Source organism: Elephantulus edwardii, unplaced genomic scaffold, assembly GCF_000299155.1.
Source record: "Elephantulus edwardii isolate Elephantulus edwardi_28Jun2011 unplaced genomic scaffold, EleEdw1.0 scaffold00008, whole genome shotgun sequence".
NCBI classification, from domain to species: Eukaryota; Metazoa; Chordata; class Mammalia; order Macroscelidea; family Macroscelididae; genus Elephantulus; species Elephantulus edwardii.
Genome location: NW_006399758.1, coordinates 7,049,958 through 7,064,465, shown reverse-complemented (window position 1 = coordinate 7,064,465; position 14,508 = coordinate 7,049,958). Strand labels below are relative to the sequence as shown.

Below are 14,508 nucleotides of genomic sequence, written 5' to 3'. Positions count from 1 at the left end.
TATTATTTTTGTGTGAGTGTACCATCAAATCAGATCTGACTGGTACAGGAGGAGATTGTCCCTCCTTCCCCGGCAGAGCATCTGGTGGATTCGAACCGTGAGCCTCTGGGATTGTAGTTGCAGCTCCTTACCACTAGGCCACCAGAGCTCCCCTGAAACATTTTTTTAAAAACCTCAAACTCATTGCCATTGAGACAGAACTGACTCATAGCTGACTTTCTAGAAGTTTCTGGGGCTATAAACTGAAAGAGAAGTGACTGTCCATCTTTCTTCTGTGAAGTGGCTCATGAATTTGGACTGCCAGAGAGGAATGTCCTTTGTTTTAGCAGTGCAATTGTTTATTGATTACACCACTACATTGAGTAAAATTAGTCAATTGCAAAATGATAAATATTGCATAAGCCTACTTATATGAAATACCTACATTAGCAAAGCATATAGAGACTATGATTTGTTGGTGGTTATCAGGGGCATATGGAATGAGAGGAAAGGTGTACCCATTCCTTAGTTAATGGTAAAGACAGTGATAGTTGAACATGATAAGCATAGTATCAATGAACTATATATGTGAAATACATTTTTGTTGTTGTTATGTGCCATCGAGTCGCTTGCGACTCATATATATTTGCAAATATTTTGTTGCATATATATCTACTGCCACAATGACAACACAAAACAAAAAAGAAAACAGAGAAGAAGGCTTGTCAAGAAAAAGAAAGTGGTCCTGTGTGGTCAGCACTGCTCAGGGGTCAAGAAAGATCTCTAGGACTAAGCAGATCCATTAGAAGTGAAACTTAGTTAAAGGTCATTTCAGAAGAGATGGGGGAATGAAACTAGACCATGATGATTTGAGGAGGAACTGTGGAAGAATGTGGAGAGTGAACATAAGAAATCCAGCTGAAAGGGAGCTCTGGTGGCCTAGTGGCAAGATGCTGCACTGCAATCCCAGAGGTATGTGGTTCAAATTCATCAGACGCTCTGCTGGAGAAGGAGGGGCAATCTCCTCCTGTACCAGTCAGATCTGATTTAATGGTACATGTAAAAATAATACAATAAAAATTTAAAAAAAGAAATCCAGCTGAGAAAGGAAGGAGAGGTAAGAATGCTGGCCTGGAGGCTGGAGGGTTTGAGAAGGAATTTTTGTTTTGTTTTGAGTGGGAGGCCATGACTAGGTTTAAATGTTGGCCTAGTGATAAGAAGCAGTGCTGCACTTCAGATGGCATTTCTAATCCATCAGCTGCTCCGCAAGAGAAGGATAGGCAATCTTCTCCCAGGCAATTAACTGCCTCTGAAAACCTGTTGGAGGGTCAGCTTTGGGTCAGTTCCAATTTGACTCCACACAATAACAACAACTATATAATAATAACAAAAAAATGTACAGAAAGATAACAGATAATCGGAATAAGAAAAAGTTTCAAATCTCCTGAAATATGGGTTTCTAAGGCCCTTTTGAAACTTCTAAGGGAACACTGGTGGCTTGGCTGGACGGAGTTGTGCTGCTAACTTAAAGGTAATGGTGATCTGCTTATTCAGAAATACCAGCGGCCCTGTGTAAGAGAGATAGACAACTTCCTCTTGTGTGATTTATAGCCACTGAAAACCCACTGGAGGGCCCGCTATGAGGCAGATCCTATTTGATGATGATAAGTTTCCATTTCCCCTACTCCGTTTTTTCAATTCCTGGGGTGATCTTCGGACACTTGAGCAGACTGGTCTTCTAAAAGTCATCTTTAAGTTAAATAATTGTCTTAGTATATTTTTTATATGGTGCAAAGAGGGACGTCATGCTTGGGAAGGTGAAGGGACAGCGCTAGAGAGGAAGACCCTTGATGAGATGAATTGATACAGTGACTAGGGAATGGGAGTAGGTGAGTCAGAGACAGTGCGATTGGCACAGGACAGAGCAGAGTTTAGGGCTGTTGTACATAGCGTCACTATGGGTCGCAGGTGACCCGATGGCACATAACAACAACAAAAACATTCAGTAATAACCATTTTTCCATAGACATTGTGTACTATTTTGAAGAATTATCAATATGAAGTCAGTTTTGAGAGATAGGGTAATCTACAATGGTTAAAGTTCTGTTTAGGGTAACTTATTACACGTAACAAGTTATTATGGAAGCACTGTTCTGACCCCATTTCCATGACAATATTTACAGTATGGAGTACCAAAAAAATAAAATCTTTGGAATATCTCTCTTCTATGGATCATTATTAATACGCTCTCAGAAATATTACCTCCCATGTGTAAATTATATATAAAATAAACTTTAATCCCTAGTATTTCGGTAAAATGTTTTTTAAAAAACATTTGGGTTAACCCAAAGGTTAGTAGTTTGGACCCATTCAGTGAAGGGAAAGTTTGGCAATCTATGTATGTGAGAATTCCAGCTGAGGACGCCCTGTGGCGCCGTTCTCCACTGTAACACACATCACTTATCATGAGCCAGAAACATTTCAATAACAACAGATTTGGTTTGGTTTTTACTATGTACTGAATAATGTTCTAATTATATTTTATAAGCACTGGTCACTGCGAATGGGAAGGGAGAAATAGCAATGGGTCTGAGGTTTACTATACTTAATCCTCTCAGCATCCCTATGAGATAGATTTTTACTGTTCCCATTTTACACATGAGAAAATGTAGTTACGGCATCACAATTTTCTAGTTAGCTAGAACATAGCAAAGTGGAGTTTCCAACTCTGACATTGGATTCAAGTTCATGTACATTTAAACATTAAACCACAGAATGTCATTCATCATTTTACCTGTACCACAAAAAAGTCTTGTTAACTTGCCATTTTTCATTATACCCAAGCCTAAGAAAAGGACAGAAGTTACAGAGCAGCAATCTATAAGAAGCACTAGGACGATCTAATAGTATAAAGGGCAACCAAAGAAAAAAGAGAGAGACTCAGTGTCTTCAGTTCTCAGCCATGCTGCCTCCTACTTATGCCAGATCGAAGAGCTGCTTGCTCCTCAGCGTGTGGCAGTGTCTTGCTACTGGCTGCATAATTGTTAAATGATCACTGACAAAGTGCCAGGCCCTGACTTAAGTGTTTGGGAGATAACAGATAACAGAAGGGACACACAGGTCTCTAGTGGGGCTTACAGTATAACAGTTGAGAATTCTTATTTGTATTTCCTGCTAGGCATCTCTGAAATTGTTAACCTTGATTTTTTAAAGTAATTTTCTCTTATTTCTTCTGCTTTCTTTTGCTCTTATTTCATAGTGTAGACCATGTAGGACAATGTGACATTTTAATGATTTTTTTACAATTTTCAAAACTGCCAATATTTTGTTCTATTTGGGGGAAATGGCTTAAAAGCTAAATCCTTAAAGACAGGCTCCTTGAACCTTAAGGAACACTATGCTGAGTGAAATAAGTCAATAAAGAAGGGTTAAATATCACATGGTTACACTTATATGAAATACTAAGAAGAAGTACATGTTCAGAGACCAAATATATTAGTGGCTATCAAAGGCTGAAGAAGTGAGAAAGGGGGAGTCATTATTAAGAAACCAGAGAGTTCATGTTTGTGATGGGAAATTTGGTGTTGACAATAGTTGACAATCATGTAACATGGTTAATTGATATCACTAGAATTTACACACACACAAAAAAATCTTGAATGTACAAGTATTATGTTACTGACTGAGAGTTTTCAACATATATTCCAAAGATATTATCAATGAATTCTGAGGTAATTCTGATACCTTTTTTTTATGGTTTTTGTTGTTTTGTTTTGTGTTTTTTGTTTGTTTGTTTGTTTTTTGCCTTTTTGTAAATCTTTGTCTTTGCTTATTCAAAACAATACATATAAACTTACAGGTTTATTTTAATAAATATATTTTAAAATCCAAAAAATATACTCCAACAATAAAGAGCTGGATACCTTTACCAGCATTTGTTGCTTACTGTCTTATTAAGCTTTCACTTAAATAATAATTTGTTTCTTTTACTTTTGAAAGAGAAGAGTGAACTGGGGGGGGTGGTGCTGGACGGGGAGAGAAGTGCAGCAATGAATGAATGGAAATCCAAAATCTCTGTAAATGTTCATTAAAATAATAAGAAAAAAATATAAAAAATTTAAACAAATTAAAATGAATTAATCCAGTAAAAAAGAAAAAGAGTTGGACAATATTGACATTTTATTTTTTGCCAAAAATACCTCAACTTGTAGATGATTCTAGATCATCTAGGTTATCCCCGAAAATGGTAAGATTGTCCAGTTAGCAAGTTAGTGAGAGTTGTCTGCACTATCTTTTTCTTTTCTTTTCTTCAGATATTCCAAGGTAACAACTCACTGCTTCCTGAATCTACCTACCGACTTTGGATTAATGTTTTCAAGCCACTGAAGGCTTTAATTTATCTGTAATTTGTTCTCTATTAAAAGAACAAGAAAACCACAAAACTTGAGCTAATCGTTTCACCAAAATTTTCTCTGACAACTTCTTGCCCTCTATGACCTCAAAAATTCTTTTTCCGATTATACCCATGTTACATGAGCCATAATGTGCAAGAAAAATGGGCAATGTTCCTGTGCAATGCACAACCTCAGAAAACTCAAGGACAGTGAGAGAGTGAGTGATACGAGCCAACTCTTTCTTCAAAGGAGTTTTCTACCCATTCTTCCAGGATTTAAAAAAAATATAAATGCTCTCATTTACATAGTCAGTAAACACACAGACATCCTTTTCTGGATTAAGTCAACAACTTCATCCTATAGACTGGTTTTATCCCTTCTTTGTTAAAATTGGGTTTTTATGCCAATTGCTCTTTTAACTGCCTCCAAAATGTAATTCTTATCCTTAATGTCAAAATAGTTGAATAAGACAATCTTTTTCAAGTGCTATGTCACCAATTTCCCCCATTCATTATCAAAGACCTTAATGATCATCTTTGTATTCCCATCTAGATCCTTCCTGATCTTCTTTTTTAGACTGGAACTTTCATTGGTATGACTTCTGTTGTTAATCATTTTGTTGACAGGATATATATTGCAGGAATTACAGTCCAAGCAGTTTTAATAATTTGGCTTATATTCAAATCTGTGGTTTGTAATGGTATAAAAAGCTAAGACCATAATACAGTTCCAAAATATAAGGAAGTAAATATTAGAATCTTAACAATGAAGTTGGAGATGAAATGACACTCAAATGAGTGTGTGTGGTCAGCCATGGTATGTCATTAGTGTTGAAGATTACTGTACGTTCTGTTCATTACAAATCTCAACATAAAATTGATTGCAGTAGAGACCACAGACTGCTTTATAGCAGGGTGGTGAACTGTAAATCCTAAAATGGAACTATCTTTCAACAAATAGTGGAGAATGGTAACTTCAGCAATTGATGAATAACAACACTGTATGTTGCATATATTGCTAACAATAAGATGCAGAAAACAAAACAAACAAATCCCAAAAGACAAAAAATAGTCAAGAGTCCTTCCTTCTGTAGTTCAAATATATTGTAAGTGACAGATTACCCTCACATTTTTATTACTTGTCGTTGGATGTGAACCCTGCCCTAGCCTATGCCATCTCATCACTTCTGACACATTCGAGTCCACTGTTACAGTCACTGTGTCAATCCTTCTTATTGAAGGTCTTCCTCTCCTTTGATGACCTTCCACCTTTTCAATCATGATGTCCTTTTCCAAATACCTCCTAACAAACATGCCCAAAGAATATGAGACCAATTTTCATTATTCATGCCTCCAAGAAGAATTCTGGCTGCACCGCACCACTGGGGCAACATCATGATAAATGGAGAAGAGATAGAAATTATCAGTGACTTCATCTTACTTGGATCTACAATCAAGACCCTTGACACCACCAGCCAGGAAATCAAAGGACATGTGATGGGTTGCATTAGAAAAGTCTGCTGTCAGTGACCTCTTTAAAGTGCCAAAGAGCAAAGATGTCAGTTTATAATAACAATACATTTAAAAGCCATGGGTTCATAGAAACTTTCTGTATGGATTGCTGATGTTGTCTTCCTTATATGGCAGTCAGGAATGAAGCAAGACCGTGTTTTACTTACCAATTCTGTAAATAAGAACTCTGCTGCCAGTAGGGTCCCTGGATCTCAATACCCCAAGGTAGCCTGCCTTCAGAAGGCCAAGGATGCTTCTGGGGTGCAGGTCTGCACTTATTTCTGGACATTCTTCTCTCCACTTATAATAGTTTTTTAGTAACTAAAAATAAGAAAGTAAAATGATAGTTATCAAGAGATGACATTTTCAACAAACGAATGGCTAGAGAAGCTGTGGTATATTCACACAATGGAATACTATGCTGCATTAAAAAACAAGGAACTTATGCAATATTATTCAAAATGGTTGACTCTGGAGAACATTATGCTGAGTGAAATATCCCAGTCACAAAAGGACAAATATTACATGATGCCACTGTTGTAGAATGGGACTGTCCTTGGGGTTGGGGAGAGACTGAGTAAGATGGGTTCAATAATGTATACTGCACTGAAACAGAGGAGGGAGAAAACTGTTTAAAAGAGATATCTAACTAGGTATTTCTGTCATCACAGGAGACTAGAGCGAGGGCTACATGGTGGAGGGGACCTGGGGGAGGGTTTGTAAAACAATGAAAGAATCTTTTCTTTTACTTTTCCATAATTTTTGACTCATGTACTTATAACTTGTTAGTCAAATTTGTGTCTTCTAGGTTGCAACACCCCCATGATACATCTTCAAGGATATGAACATGTACGGCCAAGCACAATCAATAAGAGTGCATCTAAACTCCAAAATCAATCTCCATAATAGTCTATGTGTTTCCTACTGCCAAAGGGGCCCTTTAGAGTAGTGAGAGAAGATCTTCACCCTGAAACCCACAGCGTCCCTTTTCAGCAGGAAGTAGCTAAGAGAATACGCCATCCCCTTTTCCTTATGACTCAGAGTGAAGTCTCTCTCAGGGAGGAGTGATAGGGAATGGCAAAGGACACACTGACAAAGAAGATTAATCAGAACTGGCTTTGACAAGCACTGTGGCATTTGGACAAGAATAAACTGGGAGGAGGGTAGAGAGAATAGTGCAACAATGAATGAATGGAAACCCAAAATCTCTGTAAATGTTTATGAAAATCAATAAAATATAGAAAAAAAAAGAGATGACATTTAACCTACAACCAGGAAAAAACCAAATAGATAAACGAGACTTTCTAAGAATCAAATCCCTATGCACATAAAAAAATTTCTCTAGCAGGATATAAAGGAAAGCCACAGACTGGAAAAAAATATTTGGTAATGACATTTCTGATAAGGGACTCATATCTAAAATTCATAGCATGCCAAGCACCTCAAAAAGAAAATGGTAAACAACCCAATCACAAAATGGACACAAGCTATGAACAGATACTTTACCAAAGAAGACGTTCAGATGGCAAACAGACACATGAAATGTTCAAAATCCCTAGTTATCAGAGAGATGCAAATAAAAAAAAAACACACTATGAGATATAATCTCACCCCAGCAACAATAGCAAAGTTCAACAAAGCAGCAAACAATAAATGCTGGTGAGGTTGTGAAAAGATTATATGCTGCTGGTAGGAGTGTAAAATGATTCAACTGCTATACAAGGTGCTTTTGTGCTTTCTCAAAAAGTTCAAAATAGAAATACCATTTGACCAACCAATGTCACTATTGGGAATAAACCTTAAAGAAACAGGACCACCATCTAAACAGATAAATGCACACCATGTTTATTGCTGAGTTATTTAAAATAGCAAAGGGATGGAAGCAATCCAAGTACCCATCAATAAACAAATTGATAGATAAACTATAGTATATGCATACAATGGACTACTTACTACACAGCACTGAAAAACAATGAACTTGTAAAACATTACATAACATGGTAATTATGCTGAGTGAAATATCTCAGTCACAAAAGGACAAATACTGCATAGCACCACTTTTATAAAGCAGCACTGACATGGGGTGTGGGGGGAGGAGTTGGGAGGAGACTAGGATAAGAGTATATAGATAATGAACATTGCATTGGAACAGATGAAGGAAATAATTGCTTAAAAGGAATATATGATTAGGCATTATACATGTGACCACAGCCCAGAATAAGAGGTACATTGAAAAGAGGACTTGGGGGAGGGAGGCAATTGTGCAACAATGTATGAATATTTAAAAAACAAAAAAACGATCTGGAGGAAGAAGAAGTGAGGAAAGGGGGTAAAATGTACAACAATGAATGAATGAAAACCTAACTTTCCCATAAACTTTCATTAAAATCACAATTAAAAAAAAAATTTAAAAAAAAAAATCACAATTAAAATAAAAACTTTAGTTAAAAAAAAGAGATGAGGTTTAGCATAAGTGGTAAGCATTATATAAATAAGGTTTTAAAAACCCCAACCTTAGCATTACATATAATAAACCTTGATATGTAAGGACTTTATTCAGGTTTCTTGTTGTGAAACCAAAAATTATAGGAATTAATCCCAAATTCCAAGTTATTTTGCTTTAACACCTGTGGTAAAACATCTAAAAAAGTGGCCTCCAATAATACCTCAACTCTTAGCATGCCATTCTCTCCATCATGAGGTGGAGATTCTTTTCTCATTGGATCTAGGCTCACTCTGTGCCTGGCTTTAACTAACAGAATGTGACAGATGTGACACTGTGTCACTTTAAGGACTAACCTAATGAAAATGTATGACAACTTCTGGTTTTGCTTTTCTGGGAATCTAGAGACCATGCAATAGATCAGGTGATAATAAGGAACTCATGTGATAAGGATGAGAGACCCCTTGGATAGTCTTATTCCTGCGAGGTTCCCAGCAAACTACGCTGAGCAGAGAGGAACCATGCTGGTTGACTCCTGCCACACTGCAAAAAAAAAAAAAGCAAGCAAATAAATAGTTAAATTTTAAGTCACTAAATTTCAGGGTGATTTGTTACTCATGACAGAGGCAATGCTTTAACACTATTGTTAATAAGGAAAAAATAGAATTCAAAACATGAAAAAAAATCCCCTTATGTCATTGCCCAATTTATGTAGAAATTGTCAAATGGCAGTATAATTTTCCACGTAAGCTTTCACTTAGACGAAACATGATAAAATATTAACTTTCAAAAATATTAATAAGAAAATAATCTACAATGTTCTACGCATTGTTTTAGGCACTCAAGTTGGAGTATTAAACAGACTAAAATCTCTGCTCTCACTGAGGCTTGCTCTTTTGGCAACAACTGGATCCCATGGACCGTTGTCTCAAACTACTTCTTGAAATCCAACAACTCTGGCTGTGTCATTCTTTCTGTGTGATCTTGGATATCAAACTCCTTTGAGGATTGTTCCTTCAAATATAAAATGGAGATATTGATATCATCCTTGGGGAGTTACATGAAAGTATATTTGGCCATGAGCGATAGTTAAAGCTTCAACTAGTATAATGGGGGTTCCAGAGCTAACTTAAATGCAAAATAAACACTTGCTAAGCGTTTTATTAACAAAGAAACACTGAAAATTGGCTTTTATGATTACAGTGATACGCATACAAAAAGCCTCAGGAACCATGTCTGAAGAAGATGGCAGCACTATGGCATGAGGAGGACAAGTCATTATTAATGCTGATTTGCTTCTCACTCTCTTCCCCAGTCTCTCTAGTTTCTGCATTTAATAAACTTTAACTAAATTAAAAAATAAAGTGTTGCTAAGAGTTAAATGCAATAGTGTGGTAAGATAGAAGTCAGTAAATCTGCCAACAAAGAAATAATTGGTGACCTAAATAGAGTTTCCAAAAGCAGCAAGGACAAAAGACACATTGTAGATTCTGATACATCCATTCAGTTCTAGAAAAAAGTTTTAGGGTCGCTCCATCCCTGGCTTAGAGGGTATCAGAAATACTTACAATGCTAACTATTTTCTGATCACTTCCTTAGATGTAAATACAATCCTTTTAAAATGGTTTAGGAAAGACCAAAAGTAGCATACTAATTTGCTACAAAAATAATGGTCATTATTTCTACCTGGAATATTAAAATCTGTGTCTTCATTACAAGATAGCCTTTTAAAAATGTCATTGTAATTACTTCATTCATTTCTGTAGAATGCTAGTGACTCAGGAAATGTGTTTAATGAAAGACTGGGTTAAAGCATTAATAAAACAACTGGATCCATACACTTGGGAAAATGACTTTTGGAAAAATGCACAACTCTCATGTCTTTAGCAGTTAACTTTTGCAAACTAAAAGACATAAGCATGAATATTTGATAATTTTTCTACTGACAAATATATTTCATTCCGGTCCAGTTGATGTAAAAAGGTTATGGAAATAAAGTGGTATTGATAGATTCTCAGGTCTAATTAAATGTCCACAATTGGTTACAAATGAATATTCTTTATTGGAAGATGCTTGTTTAGTACAACTATTGTTACAATTTTTAGGTGTAAGGAAGTTCCAACTCATAAAATCTCTACATGTCACTGTGGTTGTTAGTTGCCATCGAGTTGAGTATGACTCATGGCGACCCTATGAACAGCTGACCTAAAACCTGCCCTATCCTGTGCTAGCCTCATGATCTCTGACACACTAGAGCCCATTGCTGAAATCACATCAATCCATCTCCTTTGTTCACTTTCCATCTTTCCAAACACAATGTCCTTTTCCAAGGAATAACCTCACCTAGCTACACTCCAAAATATGAAAGACAAAGTTCACCATCTTTGCCTCCAAGGAACATTCTGGCTGTACTTTTTCTAAGACCTGTCTCTTTGTTCATTTGGTAGTCCAGGGGATGTTCAGTACTCCTCTGCAACACCATAACTCAAAGGCATCAATTCTTGTGTCATCCTTATTCATTGTCCAGCTCTACAAAGAACAGAATAGTGCCCAATCCTGTTCCATGCTCATAATCATTGCTATGATTGAGCCTATTGTTACAGCCACTGTGTCAATTCATCTCCTTGAGAATGTTCCTCTTTTTTGTTGATCCTCTGCTTTGCTAAGACCGTGATGTCCTCCTTCAAAGACTGGCCTCTCCTGATAGCATGCCCAAATTACATGAGACAAATTCTCACCACCGTCACTTCTTAGGAACATTCTGGTGGTCCTACCTCCAAGATACAATTGCTTGTTCTTCTAGCAGTTTGTAGTATATTTAATATTCTTCAACATCATCATAATTCAAAAGTATCAATTCTTTAGTTTTCTTATTCATTGTCCATATTCTGCATGTATATATGAAGTAAAGGAGAACAAACAGATTCATTCTGGAGAGGGTGAAGTCAGGCTGCTCCATGGAAGAAAGGATTCTGAAGCTCCATCTGACATACTTTGGGCATGTTGCAAGGAGGAATCAGTCCTTGGAGAAGGACATCATGCTTGGGAGAGTGGAGAGATGATAGTGCAAGACAGGAAGACTTTAAATGAGATGGATTGACTCAGTGACTGGGGAAATGGGGGTAGGAGTGTCAGAGACAATAAGGTTGGCTCAGGATAGAGCAGGGTTCAGAGATGTTGTACATAGGGTTGCTACGAGTCACAGGCAACTTGATAGCACATAACAACAATGAAGTAATTGAAGAAAACATGACTCCAGGCACACCTCAGTTGTCAAAGTTACATCTTTGCTATTTAAAAGATTTCTTTTCTAGAAGTCTGTGACAGTAGATTTGCCCAATGCAACATGTCTTTATTTCTTGACTGCTGCTACTGTGGATGCTGATTATGGATCCAAATAAAGCAAAATCCTTGACAATTTCACTCTTTTCTCCATTTATCATGATGCTGCTTATTGGGTCCAGTGGTTTGCAAGGATTTTTGTTTTCTTGATGTTGAGATGTAATCCAAATGAAATGCTATGTATAGTCTTTGATCTGCATCAGTAAATGATTCAATCTCCTTCACTTATTTGAAGCAAGACTGTGCCATCTGCATATCACAAGTTGTTATTCTTCCTCCAATCCTGGTACTATATTATTCTTCTATGTATATTGCCCACCTTCCCTTATCATTTGCTCAACATAGAAAGTGAATAACTATGGTGAAAGACTACAACCCTGATGCACACTTTTCTGGTTTTAAACTACGCGGTATCACATTTTATTTGAATGACAGACTCGTGGACTGGTACTGCTTCTGCGTCAGCATACTTAAGTGTTCTGGAATTCTTATTCTCCACAATGTTATTCATAATTTGCTATGATCCACACAGTCAAGTACCTTTGAAGAGACAATAAAATGCAAGTAAACATTTTTCTGGTATTCTCCTTTTTTCAGTTAAGTTTCCACAGCCTCTTCTGAATCTAGCTTGAATTCCTGATAGAATAATCTTTAATAATGCTTTACTTCCACACGATATTAAAAATATCATCCAACTTTTTTTCATCCTTTTGGATCACCTTTCTCTGTAATGGGTAAGAATCTGGATCTCTTCCAGTCAGGTGGGTGTAAAGATATTTGCAAATACTCATGGCATAAACAAATGAGCACCTCCAGAGCTGCATCTATTTACTGGAGCATTTCAAGGGGTATTCCATAGATTTCTGGAGTCTTGTTTTTTGTCAATGTCTTCAGTATAGCTTATATTTCTTCTTTCAGTACTTGATCTTATGCTACTTCCTGAAATGTTGAGCATCGACCAATTCTTTTTGGAACGATGACTTTGGGTTCGTTTTTGTTTTTTTTTGCCAAGTACACATGAATAGTATTAACAATCAGAGTAGTTTAAAGATGAAAAATAACATGTAAAATGCTAAATTTTACTAAGAAAGAATTATGATGAGATTAGCAGGAGAAGTCTACGGAATTTTGAAAGCTGGGGAGTTCTTTGAAAAGCTACACAAATATTAAAAGTATATATAGCAAGGAATTTGGTTTCTCCCAAATAGAGCTCTTGCCCTTATGTGGCAACCTCTAAACATTGACCCTGAAGCTCAAGTGAGCCTTCCTGATAGGCAATACTCTGCACATATCACTTCACAGTTGGTAAGAGGTAACTCAAACCATGTTTATAAAGGGTATACAGTTTTAGTTGTATACCTTGAGTCAGAACCAACTCATAGCTCATCCTACAATGGGTTTTCAGAGGCTGAAAATCAGACGGGAAGAGATTGCCCATCTTTCTCTCACAGAGCAGCTGGTCGATTTGAACCACCTGCCTGCCTTTAAGTTGGCAGTGCAACTCCGTACCACTAAGCCACCAGAGCTCCCTACACTCCATGTTTGGACTCCTCTCAATATTTGTCCTATGTCTCTCTTCCTTTTGCTTGTTCTTATTTATATCCTTTCTTGTAATAAGCCATGTCAATAGGTATAACTGCTTTCAGTGAGTTCTGCAAGACTATCTTGTTAATTATAAAGCCTAATGGTGTTTTGGAAACCTATGAACCTGAAGTTGGCATCAAAAGTCTGGAAGATTTGACAATCTAGAGAACTGTGACTTAAACCCTGACATGTAGCTTACCCTGGAAAAAGAAGAAAAAAACTCATGATATGGAATAAAAATAACAAACTTTTTATTTGTAAAATACAGAGGTTTATAACAATATGTGGAATAGGCATAAATGTTTACAGCTGGATTTTTTTTATTATTGTTTTATAATGAAGAGGAAAGTGTAGTGTAGTTGAGAACACATGCTTTGGAGTCAACCCAAATTCAAGGACCATTTCCATAAGGATATGATTTTTAACAAGTCGCTTATGTTTTATTTCTCAGCTTCTAAAACGAGGGAGGAAAATGGCATAATTCATACAAACACTATTTTCAAAAGAAAAATACAAACAGCAGTTTCACATTCTTACCCTCTCCCTTTCCTTTCCAGCTGGCAGAAAAGTAAGGCAAAGTGTTCACAGACAGAAATTTGGTTTCTATCCAGTGGATTTAGACACAGCCCTGCTAGCTAATTCTTCAAGGACATGATGCAATGAAAATACTTCAGGAAAACAAAAGGTACAGAAAGAAATACATACCACAGAGGTGGTAATTAAATTGTATTTCCTTTTCCATTTATGAGCTTCTTTTCAAAAGCAATTAAACTGACATCAGTATTACATGTATTTGTTTTATTGCCATCATATTTAGGTGCCGATGAGTCGAGTATGACTCATATCAGCCCCATGGACAACCTTGTCTTATCCTGGCCAATTTCTGACACACTCATGCCATGCCACTGCTGCGGTCACCATGCCAATCATCCTGGTTGAAGGTCTTCCTTTTATTCGCCATCCCTCCACCTATCCAAGCATGATGTCCTTCTCCAAGGAATAGACTTTCCTAGCAACATGCCCAAAGTATGGGAGATGAAGCTTTGCCATTCTTGCCTCCAAGGAACAAATATTTTCTTAATGTTTTTAATGCCTTACTTCAAATGCACTCACCATAGGATTTTATATTGTCTTCAACTTAGCAGCTACAGTAGAAGTAGTAGTTGTTGTTGTTGCTATGTGCCGTCGAGTCGTTTTCAACTCATAGCGACCCTATGTACAACAGCCCTAAACCCTGCTCTATCCTGTGCCAATC

At 36.8% G+C, this 14,508-nt stretch overlaps 1 protein-coding gene across 1 annotated transcript in view; it reads right to left on the bottom strand.

Moving 5' to 3' along the window:
• The window catches only part of TTPA (tocopherol (alpha) transfer protein), an 87,307-nt gene that overhangs the window by 67,415 nt on the left and 5,384 nt on the right, over window positions 1-14,508 (bottom strand). Inside the window, exon 2 of the mRNA XM_006880528.1 lies at window positions 6,052-6,205. Within this exon, the coding sequence (XP_006880590.1) occupies window positions 6,052-6,205 (154 nt within the window). The remainder of the gene's footprint in view (window positions 1-6,051; window positions 6,206-14,508) is intronic.